The sequence below is a fragment of the Podarcis cretensis genome, assembly GCF_951804945.1.
Source record: "Podarcis cretensis genome assembly, chromosome: 8".
Classification (NCBI taxonomy): Eukaryota; Metazoa; Chordata; class Lepidosauria; order Squamata; family Lacertidae; genus Podarcis; species Podarcis cretensis.
Genome location: NC_137177.1, coordinates 23,839,043 through 23,866,820, shown reverse-complemented (window position 1 = coordinate 23,866,820; position 27,778 = coordinate 23,839,043). Strand labels below are relative to the sequence as shown.

At 46.2% G+C, this 27,778-nt stretch overlaps 1 protein-coding gene across 1 annotated transcript in view; it reads right to left on the bottom strand.

Moving 5' to 3' along the window:
- Nucleotides 1-27,207, bottom strand: part of SDC3 (syndecan 3) — a 109,968-nt gene extending 82,761 nt beyond the window's left edge. The window contains exon 1 of the mRNA XM_079986187.1: nt 26,572-27,207. Coding sequence (XP_079842313.1) covers nt 26,572-26,673 — 102 coding nt within the window. The 5' untranslated portion in view covers nt 26,674-27,207. The remainder of the gene's footprint in view (nt 1-26,571) is intronic.
- Between the last annotated feature and the right edge of the window lie 571 nt (nt 27,208-27,778).

The window sequence follows — 27,778 nt, the reverse complement described above, 5'->3', positions numbered from 1 at the left end:
AATGCAGTTTTTGACTACACTTGTTTTTATACATTCATCTTCTCTTATCAAGTTATTCATGGATTTCCCAAACTATCTTTCCTTAACTTACCCTCTTAGGTTTGCTACAACTCCTTGGATTTCCCCCTCTATTCTTAACTCTAGTTGTTCCCATTCGCCTATCACTATCTTTCTATCTGTATTTCTTATTTTAGCCGCCATAGTGGCAAGTTCGAGATAGTCTTTTAATTTAAGAAGTCACTGGTCTTTGGTCAGGATATTCAACTTGGGGCCTCTGTATGCCAGGCAGATGCTCCACCGCTGAGCTACAACCCTTAGGGTCCCTTCCCCTACAGAAATGTGTGATGTCCTTTGAGTCTGATCTCCCACCCAGTCCCCAAGTGGCCATTATCACAGACTTAAAGCTTGTTGGCTGAGTGCTGCAGCAACGAACAAGGTGGGGAGGAGAAATCGCACAGCAGCCATCTGGAATTTGCTTCCCGCCACCCACCCAAGAACAGGCAAATCTTTGACTAAACAAAGCTCAACACCCTCCTACTTGGTTTTCAACTACAGTGAACCTTTTGAGAATCTTGAAAAAAGAAATAAATGTTCAGGGGCATTGTCCTCTCCTTCTGCATCCCTCTGCATTTCACTCCGAGGGAAGGTTTCCAGGAAAATCCAAGTGTGAAGAAGGAAACATCTACCACTGATTCATCTCACTTAGTATGGTCTACACTGATTGGTAGTTGCTTACAGCAGGGGTCTCCTCTATCTCCACCTGCAAGGGATTGAACCAGAAACCTTCTGCGTGCAAAACAGGTTGCTCTACCAACCAAGCTACAGCCCCAAGTGCATTTTAGTGGGGAGCGAAACGGGTCCAAGGGCTGCCGTCGCTTCTGACTCAACGTCTCGCCAAAGGCCCTCACAGCCTCCTCATCATTAATTCAAGGCACCTTCTATTCCTGAAGGAAGTCCTTTGAAGGAGAAGAGCTGTGCAAAAACTTTCCTCCCGGTCACCTTGAGCCTGAACAAGACGCATACCTTTCGAGAAACACAACTGCACATTAGCAAGGAGGAACCTGAAGACATGACAGGAATAAAGGGAAAGGAGCCAGGGAGTACTTGGTAGCCCAGAAACCAGATGCAGTCAGTGGAACAAACACAATGAGGAACCAATGAAGGATTTCCCACCTCCTCTCCAAACAGGACACCTCCTCAGGTCTCTGACTTAGCATCAATTAATCAATATGTCTAGCTCAGTGTTTCTCAACCTTGGGTCCCCAGATGTTGTTGGACTACAACTCCCATCATCCCTGAGCTCTGGCCTTGCTAGCTAGGGATGATGGGAGTTGTAGGCCAAAAACATCTGGGGACCCAAGGTTGAGTAAGGCTGGTCTAGCTGATCCTTTTATGGATTGCTAAGCATTTATTGGAGGGATACAGGGAACTGATTATTTACCCATCTAAGCCCAGGGGTGCCTATCCAAGAGACTGTGATGTGTCTCCAGATGTTAGTGGACTGCAACTCCCATCAGCTCCACTCAGGATAGCCGATGGTGAAGGGTGATGGGAGTTGTAGTCCAACAACATCTGGAAGACACCCATGTTGGCTGTTGTTTTTACCTGTAAGCCTCCTGGAGTCCCATCAGGGGGGAGTGTGGGGTATAAAAAGTGAGGTTTGGTTACCTCTTGGCTTTAAAAAATGTTCAGAGGGGAGATATGTAGCAAACGTTGTCTGCTGTTTCGCACACTGAGGTAACTCTGAAATTGACTTCAGTCTAAGAATAAAGGGTTTGGCTAAACATCAGAGAATCTACCTAGGCAGTGATGTCTCCATTCACTTGTTGCGAACCCGACAGATGATGTAATGGCAGTTAAAGAGACTCCACTTTCTGCCAGCATTTGCTTACCTAGCCAAAAGCTATCAAGCAGTGATTGGTGAGCTCCAACAGAGACTGAATTATCCGTTTATTTTTCTTGCTGCAGGACGTATTGATTTAAAATCACAAAAGGCCAATTTAAATCACTGATATAAATTAAGTTCCCCCACTTTGCAATTCATAGTTTTCCTGAATGTGGATGCATGCGAATTTGATTGCTGCTGCAGTTAAATCAAATCCGTTTGCAAAATGCATTAAAGCAAGCACTATTTTTAAGAATATATCTGGCCTTGTAGGTCATATGGCTTTTGCATGTAGATGAATCTGTTCAGAGTGAGTGAGATCATAATTATGTTTATTACTTTATTTCCAACAGTTTACATACCCGTTAATTTAGAGTCATCTATAATTGGTGTGGGAAGCAGGTGGTGCTGTGGGTTAAACCACTGAGCCTAGGGCTTGCCAATCAGAAGGTCGGTGGTTCAAATCCCAGCAATGGGGTGAGCTCCTGTTGCTTGGTCCCTGCTCCTGCCAACCTAGCAGTTAGAAAGCATGATTATTAGAGTTGAAACCAGTGCTTTTTTCCTTTAAAAAATGTTTAGGGGTACTCAAGAAATTAGCCATTTTATAGTTCAAATTGGGGAAAATAAATACAGTAAATGGACAAAAGGCAACCATCAGGGGTAGCAACGGAACTGATGATTCCCTGTGCGATTCAAAGGAACTAACAATTCACCGTATTAGAGAAGAAACCAAAAAAAACACGTTTCTTTTCCTGTTAGATTCACAAAATGTTTAGGGGTATGCGTACTCCTGTGTACCCCCAGAAAAAAGCACTGGTTGAAACCAGGTGTTTTTTTTAAAGCCACATTTCATGCAACTTTTGTTTTTATTTTTTTACGGAGCGTGGTTCAAATGTAGAAATTCATTTTTTAAAAAAATAATCTTCATGCACCCTGTTTTGCTTAAGCTATTCTGTTACAACGTTTTATTTGGAATCACCACACCTGGGCCTGTGTGAGTGAGCGAGCACAAACATGCAATGTAAATGTGTGTTCCCTTTTTCCAGGAAAGCACACAGGCAGGTAGAGAGGCACATTTTCTGGGTGATTCTGCCAACTCCAGAATCCCCACTTCTCCAATGCCTCATTATCTATTGGTGGGCTACACATGGAAAAATTTCCTGCAGAAAATTTGACAGACCATAAGTTCAAAAGATGCCAATTTAGGCAGCCTTGCCAGTTTCAACATTTTTAGCTTTTTTAAACTTAAATACAGGTAAAATAACCAAGTTAAATTACATCACTCTCTAGGGAAGGTAGGCAACCGAAGGCCCGTGGGCCGGATGCGGCCCAATTGCCTTCTCAATCTGGCCCACGGACGGTCTGGGAATCAGCATGTTTTTACATGAGTAGAATGTGTCCTTTTATTTAAAATGCATCTCTGGGTTATTTGTGGGGCATAGGAATTCATTCATTATTTTTTTTACAAAATATTGTCCAGCCCACCAGCCCACGGCTGAAAAAGGGTGCTGACCCCTGCTCTAGGGCATCAGAATTTTTTCTGATGCACGCAGGGGGAAAAAACTTCCTGTGCAAATTGCCCTTGTTTTCAAATACCAGATTTCAGAAAATTTTCCTATGCAAAATCTTCCGGAAAGCCTGTATCTAATAATGCTAGGATGCCACTGTTGCTTCTAGGAGTTTTGCAGGTGTGCTTAGGGAGAAACGGTGGAAGAATAAATCAAAATAAATAAGTAAAGTTCTAAACAGTTAGATAAAAATGAATGGAGACAATCATATTGAAAGAATGGTGCAAACAGCTGTATATGTTAAAGAGGGGTTTGCCCTCACCTCTGGATCCTCTACCAACCCTCCTGGAAATTCAGCTAGCTTGTTCAAGGGAAACACTAATTTGATGGGTTTAATTAAATTTTCTCCTAGAGAGTAAGCATGCTATGACCGTAAGCTATCAAAGAGATAACCATTCCTGGGGAATATGCCCCAAGGGGACTGCCTGGGGACTGTACCAGCCAAGGGCAGCCAGGTTGCAAAGTGGTGACCTTCCCCGTCAAATTTACCGAAGGCTCATCTGACAGGAAGCATTACGTTTCATAATGGGCAATCTGCAGATTTAAAAGGCTGCACAAACTATGCCTCCTGGGCAAAGATCTGAGAAATGACAGACACGCCTCCTGCTGAGCACGCTGAATGGGACTCCCTCCAGTCCAACGTAGCGTAAAAAAGTGTCTATCCGGTGGGATCCTCGCTTGAGGGGGGTGGCAGCAGCAGCTCAGTGTCTTAGCTCTACAGAAACAGGCCGATATCTAGGTGCCGGTGGGCCAAGCAAGACACAGCATTAATTGTGCATGGGCAATTAACATGCACGGCAAGCAATTAACATGCATGGTTCTTTTAAAATTGAAATGGTTTCTGCTGGGGGAGGGTGCCAAGCAAGTTCAAGACCGAAGTGTGGTGGGGGTGGAGATGAAGGGAGAGTTTAAACCAAGGGTTGGGGAACTTTTTCAGGCTCGTATTCCCTTCTGCGGGCCACATTCCAGGAGGTGAGTTGCAGATGCAGAGGTGGATGTAGCAATAGGTGAACATTTTACCCATTTTCTATACATCCCTCTTCATTGTCGGCATCCGCCTGTCTCAAGAGACAATGGAGTGTGCCTCTGAGGGTGACAATGGAGTGCACCTCGGGGGGGGGGAGTCAAACCACTGCAGTGACCTCCCCAGGGCGCAAGCCTGGGCAGTGTGTGTGGAGGTCCTGGGCTGCCCAGATGACCACACACACACACACACAACCCCTTGGCCTTGATCGGAAAGCAGAGCAGTATGTTTGGCACAAGCTTAGCTGCAGGGGCTGCCAGAAGGAGCCATACAAGGAAGGGCCGGATTTAGGTTTGATGAGGCCATAAGCTACTGAAGGTAATGGGGCCCTTTATATGTCTAGCTGTCCTTTGTCAACAACAAATTGTCGCTGTTTTTTGTGTTGAATATATGCTATATGGTAACTTATGGACCTAATAGGTATCTAAAGCCATTTGCACATAACAAATAGGAGCCCACACAACACAAAACACTGTTGCTGTATGTAGGTTTTATTTTATTTGTTTTTTATCTTACATTTTGGAAATGTACATCCAAGTTTTTTTTTCCTTTAAATTTTTTTGGGGCCCCCAAGAGAGTGGGGCCCTAAGCTGTAGCTTGTTTCGCTTATATGTAAATCCGGAACTGATACAAGGCACCATCCAACCATCTTAGGGACTCCAGATTTGTATCGGATTTACTCCTTAGCCTCTTCCTCTCCCAAAGAGATCCTGCAAGGCAGAAGGGGTGTAGGATCAAAGTTTTCCATCTCTGAGATGGGCTACCTTCCAACATAGCTTGCTGCCTGGAGATCTCAGCTGGTTAGAGTGTGGTGTTGACAATGCCAGGGTTGCAGGTTTGATCCCCATACGGGACAGGTGCATTTCCCTGCATTGCAAGGGGTTTAACTAGATGACCCTCAAGGTCCCTTCCAACTCTACAAAACAATTCAACCTGCAAGATGCGACAAAAGCTATACTATGCAGGTGCCAGACACACCTCTCTGGGGAGGGAACTTAGGGACTGGCCAGAAAGCCCTATCCTAGACCTCCACCCCCTGAACTTCTGAGGGTATTGGAACTACCAAGAGAGTCTCTCTTCGCCAGTCTTAACACCCAAGAAGCTCTGTAAGGTTAGCTGTTGGTTGGAGGTTGTTAGCATATGGATTTGAATGGATACAGTGCTACCTCTGTTGTCGAAAGCAATTCATTCCAGAGGACAGTTCGACTTCTGAAACATTCAACAACTGAGGCGCAAAGGGGAGTCAGCAAAGTCAATGGAGAAAAAGGAAAACGAGGCACGTTCAAAAACAGAAGCAATTACTTCTGGGATTTCAGCGTTTTGGGTTCCAAAACGTTCGGCTTCCAAAACGCTCAAAAACCGAGATACAGTGGTACCTCGGGTTAAGAACTTAATTCGTTCTGGAGGTCTGTTCTTAACCTGAAACTGTTCTTAACCTGAGGTACCACTTTAGCTAATGGGGCCTCCCACTGCCGCTGCACCGCCGGAGCACGATTTCTGTTCTCATCCTGAAGCAAAGTTCTTAACCCGAGGTACTATTTCTGGGTTAGTGGAGTCTGTAACCTGAAGCATCTGTAACCTGAAGTACCACTGTACCACTGTACTGTGGAATGTTGGTCACAGGAATTATTTTCACTTTACATTGCTTTCACTGTTGCTTCTTTGCCACCTTGAGTCTCTGGAGTAGGCATTTTAAAAGCTATAAACAAATGTGCAGGACTGGGCAAAGGCACACTCTTGTCAGGAAGCGATTCATGCCACGTGTGTGGGTTCAGCTTTGCTTTCCCCCCTCTCCTTTCCAGTTGCATTTTGAAGCCTGTGGGATTATTTCAGTTCTAAATAACCATTTAAGGAGAGGGCCTGGAAAGCTGCTTAGAAACAGTAATGCTTTTGGAAATTACAAGAACACTCAGCTCGCGCGGCACTGGCAGCCAGACAAAACAGGAATATCAACATGCTCAGCGCTAGGCAGCAACTGTCCCATCCATAATGGAGCAACACGCTTGGCATCCGTTCTCCAGTGGCCTCTCCTTCTCTGTTTGGAAAAAGGTGTCAAGAGATTCTGAGCCAATGGGAGAGAGGAAAGCTTCTTGGATATGACATGTGTTTGGCATGCCAAAGGTCCTAGGTTCAATCCCCAGAGATGGCTGGGGGGGGGAAATCTCTGTCGCAGACCTGGAAAGACGCTGGATGCCAGCATCAGCAGCACAGAGCTAAATGGACCAGTGTTCTGACACAGTACATTTATTATTATTTATTATTATTATTATTATTATTTACTTGATTTATATCCCACCCTTCCTCCCAAAGGAGCCCCAGGCAGCAGGCAGACACACAATTTTAAAATGAAGAAAAAGCTTTCTAAAGCAGTTGAAACATTCCCAAAAGAATTGTGATTGGAAACATCTAAAAGCAACTGCAGTGAGAAACATTCTTCCACCCATTGATGGCGGGGTTGCCAGGAACAGTATTTTTCAGCCACCCAATTCAAACAGGAATGTTTTCACATTCTTCCTGAAAGTTAATAATGATGGAAACGGGTGCACCTCACCAGGGAGGGCATTCCATAACTGGGGAGCCACCACTGAAAAGGCCCTGCCACAGCTCAGCGCCAAGCAGGTATGGAATATTTATTCAGTTTTTTTCTTACATGCATCTCCCTCCCCTCTCCCCCATCACTCAACACAGGTCATTTCCTGCAGCCACTCATCCTGGCACTGCCAAGACCTGCTTAGCTTCACCAAAGGGTGTGACCTATGTTGTCCAGTGCTCTAAATTCCTTCTGATGTGGAGCAAAAGGAGAGGAAAGCCTGTCAAGAAGTCATTTGCAATTCAATGTCACCCTCTTTCAGGGGTGGGGGAAGAAGAAGGTGCCAGAATCATGTTTCTAGTAGGCTACATGGAACGCAGATGTGCGTAGGAGATACTGCTGGCAATGTAATTTTTAAAATAAATATCTATGATCCTTTGCCGTCATGTTACCAGAAACCATTTCAGTCCTTAATATTTTTTATTTAGGAGAAAGAGAGTGGCAAGGGAGAGAGGCATTCAGCATCTCTTGTTTGTTTGGATCCAGATTTAATTGCCAGCATTTGAAAGCAGCACCATGTTCCCAGATGCTTTAAAATTGTCTAGTGTGTGTGCATATTTTTTTATTGTTTATTGAAAGGGGGGAGTGGCAGGAGACATTCTCATCTCCCTCTTTGTTTAAAAATGGGCCATTTAATCGTCAGTATGCGATGCCAGGCTTATGCTTCCATAAGCATTTTTTTTAATGGACCATTTTTCACTTTGTCTCCTGGTGGGAAAGGCTGCAACTCCCCCAAGAGTTTGCCGGTTTAAATCAGGGGTGGGGAACCATTTTCTTCCCAAGGGTCACAATCCCTCCTGAGCAACATTTCAGGGGCCGCACAACAATGGTGGGCAGGTCCAGAGCCAAAAGTGAGAGGAGCAAGAAATGTAAATTGTATATACATATGCATGCATGCATAATTTTATTTCCATGCTGCCTTTCCTTAGTTGAAACCATGCTCAAGGTGGCTCACAACTTGAAAAAACTGCACAATTGCAAATACAGTGGTACCTCGGGTTACATACACTTCAGGTTACAGACTCTGCTAATCTAGAAATATTACCTCGGGTTAAGAACTTTGCTTCAGGATGAGAACAGAAATCATGCAGCGGTACCGTGGTACCTCGGGTTAAGAACTTAATTAGTTCTGGAGGTCCGTTCTTAACCTGAAACTGTTCTTAACCTGAGGTACCACTTTAGCTAATGGGGCCTCCTGCTGCCGCCACGCCACTGCTGCGTGATTTCTGTTCTCATGAAGCAAAGTTCTTAACCCGAGGTACTGTTCCTGGGTTAGTGAAGTCTGTAACCTGAATGTAACCTGAAGCATCTGTAACCAGAGGTACCACTGTATAACAAAACTAGTAGTAAACAATCAATAGAAAAAGTACACAACCATATTGAACCATTTCCACATAGATCATACTTAAGATCTAAAGTAAAGGTACAAAAATACTATGACAAACACAGCAGCAATCCCACCCCCAACAAAAATCTCTGAACAGTTCCCCAACTATACAACCTTTGTATACAACACTAGTTTCTACACATGCTCACACATCCTTCTTTATCCACCAAGAAAGGCAAGCAAGTGGCATTATCAGAGTTCAGGAACACCTTTCAGCCTTGCAAAAAGCACTCAAGGCCAGAAACCTCCCTGATGATTCCATACCCTCCAACATTTATCCAATGAAAATACAGACATCCTATTCCATAATGATAATCATATTATTTATACCCCACACATCTTACAGGAGTTGCCCCAGCTCTCTAGGCAGCTTCCAAAATATCCAGAGAAACATAATGAAACATTAAACATTTTTTTAAAAGCTTCCCAATATACAGGATTGCCTTCAGACGGCTCGGGGGTTGGATAACTCCATACCCGCCAACATTTCTCCAGTGAAAATAGGGGCATCCTAAGGGAAAGCAGTAGGGACGCAGGTGGCGCTGTGGGTTAAAGCCTCAGCGCCTAGGGCTTGCCGATCGAAAGGTCGGCGGTTCGAATCCCTGCGGCGGGGTGCGCTCCCGCTGCTCGGTCCCAGCGCCTGCCAACCTAGCAGTTCGAAAGCACCTCCGGGTGCAAGTAGATAAATAGGGACCGCTTACCAGCGGGAAGGTAAACGGCGTTTCCGTGTGCGGCTCTGGCTCTGGCCAGAGCAGCGATGTCACGCTGGCCACGTGACCCGGAAGTGTCTCCGGACAGCGCTGGCCCCTGGCCTCTTAAGTGAGATGGGCGCACAACCCCAGAGTCTGTCAAGACTGGCCCGTACGGGCAGGGGTACCTTTACTTTTACCTTTAAGGGAAAGCAGGACATTTCTGGGATCAAATCAGAAACTGGGACGGCTTCCCTAAATCAGGGACGCCCCTGGAAAATAGGGGCACTTGGAGGGCCTGTGATTAAGATCATAGAAGGTTAGAGTTAGAAGGGACCTTGAGGATCATTTACAAGGAAATAACAACAACAACAACACAGTCATACCTCATGTTGCATCCACCTCAGGTTACGTGTTTTCATGTTGCGTCCCGCAGCATCCCGGAAGTACCGGAAAGGGTTACTTCCGGGTTTCGCCGCTTGCGCATGCGCAGAAGTGCTAAATCGCACCACGCCCCTGCGCAGACACGACACTTCAGCTTGCGTCAGTTCTGTGTTACGGACGGGCCTCTGGAATGGAACCCATCCTTAACAGGAGGTTCCACTGTAATAATATATTTATACCCCGCCCATCTGGCTGGGATTCCCCAGCCACTCTGGGCAGCTTCCAACAAAAGATTAAAAGTACGATACATTAAAACATCAAACACTCAAAACTCCCCTAAATAGGGCTGCCTTCAGATGTCTTCTAAACTTCAGATAGTTGTTTATTTCTTTGACATCTGATGGGAGGGTGCTCTCCACCCCATCAAAAGAATATACTCTGCATGAACCAATCTAATTACTGTTTTGACACCAGGCAATCCCCACCTTTTTTTTATCCCAGGTCTTTTAAAAATGTGCTATCACTTTCAGATGACCTGTTGATTGGGCATCTATCCTGATTTGCTTGCATACAACTTCCTGCCAATCAAACATTAGCTCACGCTTTCTAGCGCCCTGCCCTGCTACTGCAAGAAGTCCATTTCTTTTTATAAAATGACTTTGATGCACAATAGCCCACAGTCTAACCTAACTTAAAAGGCTGCCTGCCCACATACAGGCCCATGCAATCATTTAGAACATATGCAGAAATTCTACTCAGGGCCCCGCTCCCTGCAGTGGGCAGTGGTCCCATAGGGCAGTGGACTTGAAAACAGACTTCTTCTTTTTCTTCTTTTTTGCTGTTGCTCTTATTCTGTAGAATAGTCTACCTTTGGTCATATGTGAAGCAGCAACGTCCAGTGGCTTCACAGCTCTTGTAAAGATTTATCCTTTTGCCCAGACTTTCGTTGATTCATGAGATTAGACCATGATTTATGGTGTATGAATCCCCTGAATTTCTGTTTTACTTTATATGCTTTTATATAGTTTTATTGGCTTTAGGTTGTATTTCGGGTTTAATGGATATTGTTTTTAATAGTGTACATCATGTATCTCAGAATTTTTTATAAAATATATATTAAGAGGTTTAGAAATGCTCTTAAACTAATGAAGCAATTAATTAATTGTGACAGCCTAAGTTTGCTGGTTTGCAACAGAATCCCTCCTGCAACAGTATGGAAGTGGCTGTAATTTTACCTGTTCCACTGCTTTTTTAAAAATATTGTTTTTATTAAACGTTTTCTTGCATTTCAAACGTACGTACATTGTCTCTATTTTCAGGTGATAAAGTCCTTTCTGCAGATCAGTTATTGAATCATTGTTTTGTAGCAGAAAAAACAATGTAATTATTTGAGTTGTAGCCCCCTCAGAAATTTAGGCTATTGAAAAGGTGGGTAAAAGTTTTTTGAACAAATAGATCGTGACAAGATGAAAAAGAAATTCAAGGTTCGGGTTAGGAGGGTGACTCATATGTTTCACAACTGAAAAAACTGCTACCTTCACTTTACACAAGGCTCAAAGAGACTTATATAGTCAAGCCTGCGAGCTCTGGGATCACTAAGGTTGGAAATTTCCCCTATTTTTTTTTCCAAACTAAAAGTGCAACTCCAAGAAAGTTTGCCCAAAACTACAGCCTCCTGAGTTCAGCAAAGCATAAAAAGGTAAAGGTAAAGGTACCCCTGCCCGTACGGGCCAGTCTTGACAGACTCTGGGGTTGTGCGCCCATCTCACTTAAGAGGCCGAGGGCCAGCGCTGTCCGGAGACACTTCCGGGTCACGTGGCCAGCGTGACAAAGCTGCATCTGGCGAGCCAGCGCAGCACACGGAAACGCCGTTTACCTTCCCGCCAGTAAGCGGTCCCTATTTATCTACTTGCACCCGGAGGTGCTTTCGAACTGCTAGGTTGGCAGGCGCTGGGACCGAGCAACGGGAGCGCACCCCGCCGCAGGGATTCGAACCGCCGACCTTTCGATCGGCAAGCTCTAGGCGCTGAGGCTTTTACCCACAGCGCCACCTGCGTCCCTCAGCAAAGCATACTCCCAGATAAATTGTTATAGGATTACAGCCTAAAGTTGCAATCCTATACTACTACTACTACTACTACTTTATTATTATTATTATTATTATTATTATTATTATTATTATTATTGAATTTAAATACCACCCTATACGCAGAGGTCTCAGGGCAGTTCACAAAAAAGGTCACAATATATTAAATAAAAATAAAAACAATAATCCAATAACACCCCTCCCAAACAAAGAGCCACATTTTAAAGGGTATAGGATGTTGATTAGGTCAGCCAAAGGCCTGGTTTAAAAGGAATGTTTTTGCCTGGTGCCTAAAGGTGTATAATGAAAGCACCAGGCAGACTTCCCTGGGGAGAGCATTCCAAAGACGGGGAGCCACTGCAGAGAAGGCCCGTTCTCATGTTGCCACCCTCCGGACCTCTCGAGGAAGAAGCACATGAAAGAGGACCTCAGAAAATGATCTCAGAATAGATTCATATGGAGAGAGGCAGTCCTTGAGATATTGCAGTCCTGCGCTATTTAAGGCTTTATAGGTCAAAACCAGCACTTGGAATTAGACCCAGAAACTAATTGGTAGCCAGTGCAGTCAGACCAGGATCCGTGTAATATGTTCAAACCATCTTACTCTGGTGAGCAACCTGGCCACTGAATTCTGCACTAGCTGAAGTTTCTGAACCATCTTCAGAGACAGCACTACGTATAATGCATTGCAGTAATCTAACCCAGTGGCGTAGCGTGGGTTGTCAGCACCCGGGGCAAGGCAAGTAATTTGCCCCCCCTAACCCGTGGATTTGCGCCCCCTAACCCGTGGATTTGCGCCCCCTAACCCATGGATTTGCGCCCCCTAACCCTATCCCCAAGATGTTGCACCCGGTGTGGCCACACCCCCCCTGCACCCCCCACGCTACGCCACTGATCTAACCTAAGAGTAAGCATTCCATTTAATGGAACATACTTATTAGTAAACAATTATTATATCCCCCTGTAAGCGAAGAAATGTTTGACTAGACAATATGGAAACCTGGGGGAGCCATTAAAAGCCCATTCCAGCATTCCAGTTGTGCTTAGAAATCGACCAGAACCCAGTGTCATTATCTCAAAGCTGGCATGACATTTCCCATTCAGTCAAGGCTTGCTGCCATATACTGAACCAACTACAGTTTCCGAATTGTCTTCAAGGGCAGCTGCTGTATGCAACACATGACAGTAATTCAAGTGCATTAAGTGAAACATGGGTAACTCTCTTTGTCAAAGAGGGTCTGTGTGGGTCAAAGCATTAAACAGTATCTGCACCCTTGTCACTCAAAATTGTCCCGCAATAACATCTTTGTGTCAGACCAATGTAAGCAAATTTTTAAAAGTAGCCAGCACAACTGGAGTCAGAAACAACTGGAGTCAGGATCGAGAACTGGTGGTTCATGGAGAGTTCTTCTTTCAGGAACAGGAAACTGCCATCTACTGAGTCAGAACACTGTTTCATCTACTTCAGCATTGTCTACTCTGACCGGCAGTGCCTCTCCAGAATTTCAGACATGTGACATTCCATACCTGGAAATACTGAGGATTGAACCTGAAATCTTCTGCATGTTCTACCACTGAAATGCTGCCTTTCCCCTTTTGCTCCTCCTACTTAGCTATGAAGCAAAGAAACATGAGCTGCAAGATTCTAACTGAAAGAGGACTACAGTGGTACCTTGGTTCTCGAGCTTAATCCATTCAAGGAGTCCATTCGACTCCTGAAACCATTCGAAAACCAAGGCACAGCTTCCGATTGGCTGCAGGAGCTTCCTGCACTCAAGCGGAAGCCACGTCAGACGTTCAGCTTCTAAAAAACGTTCCAAACTGGAACACTTGCTTCTGGGTTTGCGGTGTTCAGGAGCCCATTTGTTCAACAACTAAGCCGTTCGAGAACAAAGGTACCACTGTATTACCAGTCAACCAAGTGCCTTGTGTGGCAAACCCAGAGAGCAACAAATTTCATATGGTACAAGCTTTTGTGGATTTACAGTCCGCTCCACCAGATGCATGAAGAGAAACTTAAGAACCCCCAGCCCCCTGCTGAAAATGCTTGCTCCAGATAGACTGAAAGGGTTACGTCTGACCAGAATAGTGAAATAAGCTGTACTTAGCAGCCACATTGTGTAATCTCCACCAACAGTCCTGCTGGAGGGAGGCTTCTCAAGGGGGTTTCACTAAATCACTGCCTGTCTCTCCATTAAAAAAGAAAAAGGAAGTGAAACTTGCAAACCCCGCTTCCCTTCCTCGTCCTGAATGGCTACAAAAGCTTGCTTTATTCTACAAACCATGCAAAGAAGTCCAGCCCAGAAACTCAACCAGGGCTTTCTTGCAGACAATACATGTTTGCACTAGGTCAGAATGGTGCAGAACCAGCACTGAGGACTAGCAGAAGATTGCTTACTTCGCCTCAGTGCTTCCTCGAACTCAAGATTTCTTCAACCTAATACAACCTGCATGCCCTCTGCCCACCAGTAACCCCTTCACTAAATCCTCTCCTGTCCCCAACAACCAAGGTCCATGAAAAAAATGCAAACATTTCTCTCACTGGTGCCTAAAGGTAAAGGTAAAGGGACCCCTGACCATTAGGTCCAGTCGTGACCGACTCTGGGGTTGTGGTGCTCATCTCGCTTTATTGGCCGAGGGAGCAGACGTACAGCATGTGGCCAGCATGACTAAGCCGCTTCTGGTGAACCAGAGCAGTGCACACAAACGCCGTTTACCTTCCCGCCGGAGCGGTACCTGTTTATCTACTTGCACTTTGATGTGCTTTCAAACTGCTAGGTTGGCAGGAGCAGGGACCGAGCAACAGGAGCTCACCCCGTCATGGGGATTCGAACTGCCAACCTTCTGATCGGCAAGTCCTAGGCTCTGTGGTTTAACCCACAGCACCACTTGTGTCCCTCTCACTGTTGCCTAGAGGGGTATAATGAAGTTGTAGATGGACTATGACCATTGGACATGCTGGCTGGAACTGAGGGGAGGACACCATTTGAATCGCTTGCTCTCAATGCCAGACCAAACCCTATTGAGGCCGCTAGGCAGTCGAAATCCTGAGGCTTCCCTCATGCGCATCCTCTGGGGGGATAACACTGAACTAAGAAAGCTTGATTGTAATTTTCTTTCAGGATCAAATCAATATTGTTTTGATTCTTTGTCGAAAGGGCCCCTAAAATGCATGGGGTCTAGATTAGTTCTCACCCAACCGGTGAGGTGACACAGAAAAAATATTTCCAGTGCTTTATTTATTTGGCAGACAATTTTCCATGGTAAAAAATGCATTGTTCAATAATAACCATCACCATCACCATAATAATAATGAATCAACACAATACAAATCCAGTTAAGAAATCGGAAGGGATACAGTGCCAATTAAATCTTAGCTGTAATTAACTCCTTTCAGGGAAGTATCCCTAAGAAGTCCAAATATTTATGAGCACATTTCTCCAGGCATGCAAAAATTAGCACATTAACCACTTTCACGGTCTTCTTCAGCTTTTCCCCTTAAAATATAAATACAAGTAAAGGAGAAGTGTATGCTACTGAGATGCCACATCTTAAAACATTTGCAAGCCTTCCAATAAAAACAATTCCCTAGTAAAGCTTTGAATTCGTTTCAATGCAACATTTAATCCACACAAAGTATCCTCACTCCTGCAGCATTCCACCTACTCTGCGGGCTTGATCCAGGTTTTCAGCGACCAATATCAAAAGCAAAGCAAAATACACATTCACGTTCATGGGAAACATTGCTTGTTGATAGAAAACTTGCCCAATGTAGTTACAATAATGTTATCACATTATGCCAAATCAAACCAGAGGTTCATCTAGTTCAGTATTGCCAAAGCCAATGGTTCTCTTACAAATATGAAAGATCAGAAAAGGGAAAGACTTCTTTGAGTCGATGGGGAGAAGAGTGTTTGCCTATCTCAAATTAGACCTAATATAAACGAGATTACCCGGCAAAAGCAAGCTCATGCCTCTCATGGCGTTTGTATACATACTTAAGGTGTATGTGTAAAAGGCTCATTTATCATTCTATTTTGGGAATGATTCCTGTTTTTATGTAGCTTCGCTGTTTCATACTTTCTGGACATCCAATCGGAAACCACACCTTGGTTATCGAATGGTTCTGGGAGTCGAACAGACTCCTGGAATGCATTCTGTTCAAGAACCAAGGTACGACTGTATCTTTTTATTGTTTTAATAAAAGTCATCCTTTAGCACCTGACCTTTACTTGACAATAATTGACCAACCCTTTTTTAACTGCTCCACTACTCTCTGGTACAATACAGCTCCCAAGTTCAATTCCATGGATCTCCATGTAGGATTGGGCATCTTCCTTGTCTGAAATCCTGGAGGTACACTGCCAGTCCGAGTAGGCAATACTGAACTAGATGGACCAGTGGTTTGATTCATAGGCAGCTTTCAATATTCCTATATTCTGAGCTATGGCATTTGTTGGATGGGTGGGAACGGCAACAAGAGGTTGGGTTGGGGATGTGGTGAAGTTATATTTTATATCTCTAAGAGGTTCATCATATACATAAGATATTTTTAAGGGTAATTTTTTTTTAATACATTAAAAACATACACTTCAACATACTGTTGAACTTAGATTCACTTCCTGCAAGCTCATCAAACTTCTCAGAAAAGTTTTTTATGGCTGCTTCCTCAGCAGCCACAAAGTCCAGCCTCTGAAGCCCACACACAATTGGCTCGGCGGACAATGGAAAACAAACATTTTATTGTTCAAAATGGCATGCAGCACCATCGCCTAGAACAGAATGTGTGCAAATGAGATTCTCCTTCAGAAGCTAACTCCAAGCATCTTCCACAAATATTAAAAACTTGTGAAGTGGTCCCTTCTGCTGCAGAACTAGGATAAGTCAGGGGCTCAGATTTTTCATTTTTTTTACTCAGAAGATATGCAAACACAGCGCTGTCTGCAGGACTAGTGGCTGGTAGGCATGCTCCACGGGGAGCTGACTTCAGGCACCAGGTCCATTGGTGGACCAACTCTGTGCTACAAAGATGTCTGCAAACATGACACGAAAGCTCTTTGTGAACATCCCTTGCAGATGACCGCAGTGCCTGAAGATGGACAGTCAGGTTGTGTATCCACAGCAATGACCAGAGGAGGAATGACCCCTGGGAGGAACGTACAGTGGAGAAACGCCATGGTGCATCTGCAGCAGCACAACTGGATGCCTTCATCTGCCCCAGCTGCAGCAAACCATCTCTCTCCCATATCAGTCTCTACAGCCACAACAGACACTGTAACCTTCTAACAGCTTGACCTCACCTCCATTGTCTCCCGAGACAGATGGGTGCCAACCAGGGGCAGACAGCACTTTTGAACTCTCCATCTAGCTGGCCGCTGTTTGAAACAAGAGATTGGGCCAGATGGGCCCTTGATCTGACCCAACAGAGCCCCTGTATATTCCTAGGCACCCACACCTTAACTGTAGGCGTTTTTTACTTAGAAACAAAACATGTTCAAAGACACATACCCCCAAGAATTGGATGCCGGCCTGAATTACAGAACATTGGAGAGGGTCCAAAAAGCTACTTAAATTCTACCCAAGAGCTTGGACCATTGTGTGTAAAGTTTTCCCCCCTTTGAAAAGCAAAACCCCATGTCATTTTTTAAAAGTGCTTTGGATTTCAAAAGTGCTTAGCTATGTAGCATGCAGTGGGGTAAGGAAAGGAGAATGCACAACAAAAGCCCCTTGGGGGTGTTATAGAGAACTAGCTGTGTGGTTCTCTGGATCCCAAACATTCATGATTATGAATGATTATGAACGCAGGGGGTCTCCTCTGTTTTGCATTGCACTCGACACACTGCTACATCTGCACCACTGACAGGCATCATCTGCTTGCACCCTGTTAGCTCAGTTGGTTAGGGCATGGTGCTAATAACGCCAAGGTCGCAGGTTGAATCCCCATACAGGCCACCTAGATATTCCTGCATTGCAGGGGGTGAACTAGATGACCCTCGGGGTCCCTTTCAACTGTAAAATACAATGATTCTATTATTCGATGCTGAGAGATGTACTCAGTGTTCGAAACTCCCATTGTTCTAGGCGCATTTTGCGACAGGGAATTTCATTAGCACAAGCAGTTTCTGAGCTCTGGGCCCAGTACTGGGCCTAAGATTTCAGATTAAAACTGCAGAATGGAAGGAAAGGAGGACCTTTTTCTGCCTCCCCACTTCCAGCCACTCTCTGAAGACTAGAGAAGAGACTTCTTAAGAATATTAGGGGGTGGGCAGGGGAAGGTCTAGATGCAGTGTTTCCCAACCTTGTGCCTCCAGCTGTTTTTGGACTACAATTCCCATCATCCCTTGCCACTGGTCTTGCTAGTCAGGGATGATGGGAGTTGTAGTTCAAAAACAGCTGGAGGCACAAGGTTGGGAAACACTGGACTAGACCATGTGAGAAATGAACATAATATTTGAGCTGCAGTTCATCCATTTTCAGCTTTATATTCTTGTTACATATATAAAAAAAGTGTGCCTAGACATTCCTTTGTTGCGCCCATAAGCTAGGCTTAAGGTGCCATTTAGCTCCTAGCTTTCATATATCAGTTTCTAACACTGGCTGTGCTGCATGACAGTGTCTTGCTGGACAGTAGCAGTTCAGACTGGGGTATCACCTGTGTTTGAATTCCGTCATAAAAAGATTCCCTGCCCACACAACACAAAGCCTGCAGGAAAACAGCTGGGTGAGAGCTCTTCTTCACAAGGTGCTTGTTTTCTGGCTTAACTATAGTTAAGAGAGCAAGAGCTATCAATGTACTCCTTGCCACTTTCTAATTAAGAACGGACCTCCGGAACTAATTAAGTTCTTAACCCGAGGTACCACTGTACTTACAACAAGCCTTGGACCCGTGTGCCTCTCCCTTCTTCAGCAAAAGCCCAAGGAGAAGTTTGGAAGCTTTTGCTTTTGTTTTTGATTAACTGCAGCCTGCCATATTGTGCCAGCCAGAGTGAAGTGTAGCTAACTAGTGGCTAGCAGAAACAAACCAGTTTCAAAACATGGATTATGAACCTAACTTGTTTTCTCTAGCCACAGTTAAGATTAAACACAGTTTAGGGAACAGGCAATGTACTAAACTATGGTTGATCTGAAAATGGAAGAGGAGGCTTTCAATTTCCTATTTGCAACTGCTCCAGAAGGGAAGAGAGGGAGGAATGTGCAAACCTGAGAGGACGTATGGTTTTTTCCCCCTGTAACACTAAACCATGGTTTGGTGTGATGGCCAAATGCAGAGAGAGCCACATCTGCCCGCAACAGCCCCCCTTAATCAAAAATGGAAATGGATGTTTCAAAACAAGTTGACATGGTAACAATGAGCAGTACTGAGAAGATACAGTCCTGAACTCTAAGGCTTAAAAGGTAACAGAGTGAAAACGTTACTGCTGCAGAAAATGAGAGAGCACAGCCCACTCAAAATCTATTAACCATGGGTAAAAGATTGTGCCATGATCTAAAGCAGCCCAGCCCAGCAAGAACTGATCTACTTGATTCTCCTGACAATGAAGATCAGGCTCCAAGTCTTTGCTTGCACCCGGCTAATTTTTGGAACCCAGCAGACTGGAGAAGGAAGTAAATTCCTGGCCTCAAGGAAGCCAATCCTGATGTACCTCAGACAGAAAGCAGGGTAGTAATCAACTCCAGCTTAAAATGTATGCAGCTAGACTTAATTTGTTTTCGACTTACCTCCAGGCAAAATGTTTAACCCCTGCTATTAGCTTAACAACATTGCCCATGGTTGGATGGAGAAATACAATATTTTGCTCAGTACGTTAAATACTAGCACAAGAAGGAAGCGAACAAGAGCTAGTTAGATATCTATTATAAGAGAAATGCCACATATAAAGCAGAGATTTGCTCCTGAAAATAAAATTACACATCTAATTGCAGATTCGATATCTGGCTTACCAGCCTCATTAGGAAATTTTTAAAAAGTTACATCTTATTTCGTTTGAGATGATCATTAAAAATAATAATTGGGTAGCCCATTTGGTTTTAGATTTATTTTTCAATTGGATGTCTATGACAAAATACCAGACAATGTTAGACCTATTTAAAAGTCCATGTTTATTGGGTGTTAGCTGCACCATCAGTCCTCATTGGGCTGTTTTGGACACAATTCCCGCCCCCCTTAGTCATTTTCTTTTAATTTAATTTAATTTAATTTTTTATTATTATTATTCTGAAAGCCTCAGAATTCTCCCAGTGTTCTTCACTCTTTTTCTAATGACTACAGTGTCCGTCCACCCACCCACCCACCCACCCACACACACACACACACACACACACTTTTCTCTTCCCCAATGAGAAAATGAGCCATAGCTTGAAGCAGTGGAGCACAACCAAAGGAGATACTTTGGCATCCCACCAGCCCAGAGTTACAGAACTGTCAGGGCATGAGAGAAGCTCCCCAAGAGCACACGATGTGCTGTTCAAGGCAAACTAGTTTCTGCATCTCTCACAAGGATGTAAGAAGAGGCTGCTGGATTAGGCCAATGACCCATCTAGTCCAGCATCCTGTTCTTACAGTGGCCAACCAGACTGCCTGTGCGAAACCTGCAAGCAAAACCCAAGCACTCTCCACTTCAGCAATGGGTATTCAGTAGCATGACTCCCTCCAACGATAGAAACAGCAGAGCAGAGCTATAATGGCTAGTAGCCACTGATACTTTTCTTCTCTATGAATTTGTCTAATCCTATTTTAAGGCCTCCAGGCTGGGGGCCATGACTGCATCATGAGGGAGAGAGTTCCACAGTTTAACTTGGCACTCTCATTCCCTTCCTCCCCCACTCCCTACACAAACACACCACTTGCTCCTAAGGAGGAAGGAGAACTTTTGATTCACATGGAAAAACCAGCCTCCTTTATCTTCACCTGAGCCAAAACAATACGCAAACAAAACAAAAAAACACAGCCCGTTCTTGAAAGTAACAGTTCTCCAAATTCTGCCATGCAGTTCTTCAGCCAAGTAATGTGACCAGAAAAACATATACGAAGGTAGAGTGTGCATAAAGACGTATATTGGCTCCCAGTATGTTTCCGAGCACAATTCAAAGTGCTGGTGCTGACCTTAAAAGCCCTAAATGGCCTCGGCCCAGTATACCTGAAGGAGCGTCTCCACCCCCATCATTCAGCCCAAACACTGAGGTCTAGCGCTGAGGGCCTTCTGGCGGTTCCCTCACTGTGAGAAGTGAGGCTGGAGGGAACCAGGCAGAAGGCGTTCTCAGTAGTGGTGCCCACCCTGTGGAACACCCTCCCACCAGATGTCAAGGAAATAATAAACAACTATCTGACATTTAGAATACATCTGAAGGCAGCCCTGTTTAAGGAAGTTTTTATGTTTGATGTTTTATCATGTTTTTAATATTCTGTTGGGAGCTGCCCAGAGTGGCTGGGGAAACCCAGCCAGATGGGCAGGGTATAAATTATTATTATTATTGCTGCTGCATATATCTATGAAAATAACATACAAAGGGGCATTATATTCAGGGAAATGTATCTTATTTGGTGAAATTTGCCCTGAAATACTTGTGAATTTTCACAAGGACTTTAAAAAATAAATAAATCACCAAGTGATTTGGAATTGTGCGGAACTGAATTTAAGACTGAGAAAAATGAGAATCTGAAAGAAAACAAAATTCACCCATTTCCCCCCACCCCAGTGCAGCAGGCAATTTATCTCCATCCCTCTGGTAGGAATAAAACAACTCCAGCCACTTTCCACAGCTGTCAGCAGTGCTTGAAAAGCCACCTCTTTGCCAGCACCAAGTCCCTTCACAGCTGCCGGCCCCTGCGGGGGGCAGGGGGAGAGCGGTCCTCCCATTAACTCAAGCTGGACTCCCTTGGTATCAGTCTCCAGCTGCTCAATGTTTCTCATTGCTTCTCTATGCCACCTACAATGTTTTGTTCTCATGCACACAGGGTGGGGAAGGGTGTGTGTGGAGACATTTGTTAGAAGCTTTTGGAAGTGATTGCAAGACAGATTCCCTCCCCCCCTCCCCTCCAATCAATAGATTATTAGAAGCTTTAATTTGTGGGTGTTTGGGCAAATATCCAAAGGAACAAGTGGATTTTTGGGGCGGATTTGGGAGGTAATTGACAGTCAACAAACAGGGCAAGTTAAACCCTATCGATATTTGAGTTTTTGTTTTTAAACTGCACTTGACTGAAGTGGATTGTGTATCCAGTGGAATTTTTAGACACTGGTCCCACCACTGAGGTAAACAAGTTATTTCTGCTCTAAAAATATTTTATGTATTTCCAGCTGCTCGGCTGATTTTGTTCCCAGTAACTCCCTGCTTTCCTGTCATCCAGGCTCAGAAAGCCACATTATCTGGGGCCCCACAGCTATTGCAGCCGTTCCTAGAGTACATTGCTTCTTTCTAAAGCCAAGCGCAGACTTCACAGTGTCGACAAGTCTGAGTTTGGGGACTTTTCCTTTCCTGTGAATGGACAGCTCTTCACGAAAGATGCTTTCCCACAAGCCTCTGGGGCTAGAACATCAAGCCCAGAATCGTTGCCTTCACCCAAAGGAAGTACCTCATCTGGTTATTATTTCAGTTACTGGCAGGTAACATATGGATTTATGACAGAATATTGGAAGCAGACTATTTCTTTGTCTCACTACAGCTGTGAGGGAGAAGTTACGGCCTTCCAACAGCTCCCAGCAGCCTCAGCCAGCAGGGGGAGGTATGATGGGAGTCCAACAAAACATGGAGGACCACAGGACCATAACTCCCATCAGCCCCAGACAGGATGGCTAAAGGTCAGGGGAGATACAAGCTGGAAGGCAGGAGGCCTGGGAAGGTGGCTTTAGAGAACAAAAAGGGAATTAGTAACAGGGATACAAAAGAGGGGGATGTGAGGAAGTCAAGAAAGTAAGTGAATCAAAGATGAGAAGTAAAAAGAGGGATTTATGTGTTTTTGTTTTTCTTTGAAATGTGTTTTTTCTTTTCTTTTTTGAAATTATTTTTTCTTTATTTTTTATGTATTTTATAACTTTGTATATTTGTCTATTTGTTCTTGTTTTCTCTTATGTTTGTTGTTCTTCTAAAACTTAATAAAATATTTATTTTAAAAAAAAAAGGGAACAGGGCCCTGGATATGGTTTAGGGATTAACAATGCATGGGAGAGACTGCCTCCACCCCAACCCAGGAAGTGGATTTGGGAAGGACAAAAAGAGGCACGGACTCTCTCGTGAATTGGGAATGGCCCCAATCAATGGCAAAGCAACTGGAAGATTCAGGACCGATAAAAGGAAAGCACTTCTTTACACAACACACAGTTAAACTATGGAACTCATTGCCACAGGAGGCAGTAATGGCCACCAACTGAGATGGTTTTCAAAGAGGGTTGGACAAAATCATAGAGTAGAGGGCTACCGATGGCTTCTAGCCATGATGGCTTTGCTCTGAATACTGCTTGCTGGAAACCACAGGAGTGGTCTTGTGCTCAGGGTCCTTTCTGAGTTTCCCACAGGCTTCTGGTTGGCCACTGTGGGAACAGAATGCTGGTCTAGATGGGCCTGATCCAGCAGGCTTTCCTTATGTTCACATGTTTGTTCTGGCACACAGAAAATGCAGCAGCCAAATACGGAGAGTGACCTTTTCTTTTCCCTTTTTTTAAACAAATGATCTAGGCATTTCCCATCATTGACTTTTGCTAAAGGAAATAAGAGTGCTTTGCAGAGTGACCTCATCGACATTTTAATACAATGCATAAATCAGGCTTTTAAACAGCAGTGCTCAAGTAGACATTAGGGATGAGACACATGGGCGTCTGCCGCTAGAGATCCCCCTACCTCTCGAAGCATCTAGCTGAACTCAAGTGTGCAGCATGATGCCATCCACAAAGGGCATTGACCCTCCACCTTGGCCCAAAACAGATGGCATGGCACAGGGGCAAAGCAGCAGTGCACAGGAAGTTATCTTCAATCTATGTGTCCATCTATCTCAGTAACGCCTCCTCTGATAGGCAGTGACTCTCCAGGGTCTCAGGTAAAGGGTCATTTCCAACACCTGCTACCTGTTCCTTGCAGCTAGAGGTGCCAGATATTGCACCAGGGACCTTGTTCATATGAAGTATGCACTCAGCTAGAGTTATGGGCTGTGTACACACCATACATTTAAATCACACTTGGGAACTATAGTTTAAGGGTGTTAGGAATTGTAGCTCTGCGAGCAGTAAAGTACAGTTTGCAGGATTCTCTTTGAGTGATGGGAAGGACACGCCTTAAATGTGCTTCAGATATATGGTGTGCATGTCTCTTCCCTTGTGGGCCATCCAAGGAAGCTGAATATTGGAAGACTCAGGACAGATAAAAGAAATGAATTTCTCTGTTCAGTACATACAATGGAACTCCTTCCCACAGAAGGCAGTGATGGACACCAACGTAGATGCCTTCAAAGAGGATTAGACAAATTCATGGAGGAGAAGTCTGCTGAAGGCTATTAGCTATAATATCTATGTTCTTTCTCCACTGTTGGAGGCAGTCCTGCTTCTGAACACCAGTTGCTGCAAACCACAGAAGGGGAGAGTGCTCTTGTGCTCAAATTTCACTTGCAGGTTTCCCAAGGGCACTATGAGACAGGATGCTGGACCAGGTGGACCACTGGCCTGATCCAGCAGGCTCTTCTTGTGTACCTATGAAGATGCCCCATTGCCTTTGTCTCTAGAACATTGTATTATTTTTTACTTTGGACCATCACCTCTTGCTACCAAGCCTGCAGAGCATGGAAATTCCAAGCATCATCTTCGCTGATCCCCAGAGTAAGAGCTGTTTGACAGTGGAACAGTCTCCCTCAGGAGGTTGTGGATTCTCCTTCCTTGGAAGTTTCCAAGCAGAGGTTGGATGGCCATCTGTCATGGATGCTTTAGCTGAGATTCCTGCACTGCAGGCGGTTGGACTAGATGACTCCTGAGGTCCCTTCCAACTCTACAACTGTATGATTCTATGAGGGGCAGGGGGCAGGGCAGGAAGAACACCAACCATCCTACAAACTGAGAAACTGTTAGCTCCTCAGCCCTCTTGGCAATATAACCTTTCCCCTATAATATTCCATATTACATGATAAATTGGAGGAAACAAGGTATGTAAGCTGCCTTAAACTTCCCCCAGCTAGTGCTGTTGGGACTCTGACTCCCTTCAGCCACAGCTGGCACAGCCAATGGTCAGGGATGATGGGAACTGTAGTCCTCACAAGAGGGTGGACAGGTTGTAGGCAGGCTGCCTTAATCAACCTTCCCCCCATCCACGCAAGGGACCCTGCTTGTGCCACAGGCAATAATGACAAGGCCCTGCGGGTAAAGAGAAACTAGGGAGAGCTTGAGCGCCACAGAGGCCAAACTGTGTGCAGAGAATCTCAGTGGGCCAACCTCACCCCGCTCCTTCCCTTTTAAGCAATCAGCAAGCATCATCTCCATCATTTGCTGGAATGACAGCCCGCATTTTCTTCAGGCAGGAGGCTTGACAATTGAGGGGGAAAGCAATGGCAGGAGGAAAGCAATGGCAAGAGAACTGGTCCAGGGCATTGATATGCAGTCCACAGGGGCACATCCCTTGGCACACGAGAGCGCACACACAAACACACAAATAGGACTAGCCAGCCAGACTCCCTCCCACACAGAGAACAGAATGGCAGGGAATCAGCTTAGAGAGGAAAGGCAGGGACAGCAACTCCCACAGAAACCAGCCGCTGCAGTTCCAGCAAGTCAGACGGGAGAGAAGAGGGGCGGGGGGAAGAAACCTTCACCCACCCCATGGAAAAAACCCACCCAAAATAAAGCATGCAGAAGGAACAACAACAAAAATGCAAAGGAGAAAAGAGAATGCCCTCTTTATTTGTAACCCTACTTCCCAGCTGACCTTCAAATGACATCTAGATATGGCTTTCACCCACCCCGCCCCAAGTGCCTGGAAGCCCCCCCAAGAATGGAAATCTGGGACCAGGAAGAGCGAGAAGTGCCTTTATTTATTACCACCATCTGACGTGGCTGAACGATTCCTCTGAGGGAAGCTTTGCAATCACCGTGAAGATTAACGCGAGACGGGGGTCCCACCTCTCCCCCGCCCCACCCCCAACAAAGCCCTTTGCAACTCCAGCTGCGATCCTGGCCAGTTATGTGGGAGGCTGACCCCGCCCCCCTTCCATGGACTAAGGGGGCTTATTCCCAAACAAGGCTGCAACACTAACATGTCTCAGAGAGAAGGCACCGGAGACCCCATTCACAAAATAAATGCAAGAAAGGGGGAGAGGAGACACTATAAGGCTGCAGTCCTTAGGCGCGTTTTACCTAGGAGTAAAGCCCCGCTGCTCTTAATTTCAAGCAAGGCTGCGATGCTAAAGGCGTGCTTTTCCAGAGAAATATGCCCCGCTGAACACAATCGACTGGGCCTTAAATGCCGAAGAAACTCGCCTGCGCTCTGGCAGCAAGGCGCACGTTTTACCTGGAAGCAAACGCCACCGGGCTAGAGGACTCGTGGCTGAGCCAAACCTGCCTAAAGGTCGAGCTAAGCGAGGAAGTGGGGGGAGAAAGCGCACAAGATGCGACCCAAGCGGAGAGAGAGAGGGAGGCCGCCTCCTTGAGCCAACACGCCCACCCAGGGAGCCACTTGTTTCCCCACGAATGCAAAAACCCGCAGCTGCTCCTTCCTCTCCTCCACCGAGGGGCAGCCAGGAAGGCTGGGGCGGGGCGTGCGGGTTGCGCCTAAGGGTCCCCCGGGAGGAAAGGCCGGGGGGGCGAAGAAGCCCCCTGTCAAGGGAACTTGGCACGACAGGCCCACGATAGAGGCAAGGCGCCCAGCCGCGGGAAGGAGGAAGGCAGCGACGTAAACCTGGAAGCATTCAGGGAAGCGGGGTGCGCGTCCTGTGGGGAAGGAAGCAGGGCCGGGTGCCGTCGAGGGGGCGTCAGAGATGTCACTTACCCGGGCGACGTGGCCGTCCAGGAGCAGGAGCAGCAAGAGCGGCAGCAGGAGCCCTCCCTGTCGGCGGGGCCTCGACGGCAGCAGCCGAGGCATCTCCTTCATGCTGGGAAGGGGCGATCGGGGCGCCCACGGCGGCTGCTGCGGCTGCTACGCCCGTCGGGAGTCCAGAGGGACGGGAGGAAAGGAGAGGGGAGGGAGGGAAGAAGGAGGGAGGGAGGGCGAGGGGGGGAAGCCTTTCCTTTGTTCCCGATGCAACCAGAAACCCACAGCAACGAGGCAGGGGAGGAGGCGGAGGAGGTGGAGGAGGGAGGCAGCGAGCCCGAGGATGCAGGAAAGGCGAGGAGCGCGCCGGCGGCGGCGGCGCCGCTGCTTCTGCTTCTCCTGGGCTGGAGAGATGCTGCGAGGAGGAGGCGGCAGGAGGAGGGCGGAGGCCAGGGCTGCGGGGCTCGCCAGTCCGCCGGGCCCACGGCGACGCCTCCCCGGCTCCAGCCCACTCGCACCCCGCCGGCGCCGGACTGCAACGATCAGATCGTGCTCCGCCGCGGCTTCTTCCCCCTTACAGGAAACGTGCGCTCCGGAGCCCAGTCCATTCGCTCAATGGCTGCGGGGACAAGGAGGAGGAGGAGGGAGAGAGGCTGTGGCGCCCTCTAGCGGAGGACTGGGTCAGCGGCTAGTGGCCAGGATGTGCCCCCGACGCACACAACTCCCAGTGCGCTTTACTTGGAGGCAGGTTAGGGGGGGAGGGGGAGGGGTTTGGAAAGGAAAAGGATCGAGCTCGTTGTGAACAATGTGCAAGGAGGAGGAGGAGGAGGTGTTCCGCACGTTTAGGCTGCAGGAGGTTGGGGCGAGTTTGCTCCCCCCCCCCCTTGTTTGAAAACCTCCTTGAAAGCACACCGCTAACACAAGGGCGAGAAACTAGTTTGCAATATGCCATAAGAACGTAAGCAAAGCCTCTGGGTCAGGACAATGGCCCGTCTAGTCCAGCATCCAACCAGAAACCTGCTGGGAGCCCCCAAGGAAGACCCGGTGACAAGGGCAGCCCCTCCCCTCTGTGATTTCCAGAAACTGGTATTAAGACGCCTCCATGGAAGGGAGAGCATAGCCGTCAGGGCTAGTAGCCACTGATAGTCTTACCTTAAGGTTGCCAAACGTCCCCGTTTCCCAGGGACAGTCCCCAGATTTACAAATCAGTCCCCATGCAAAATCC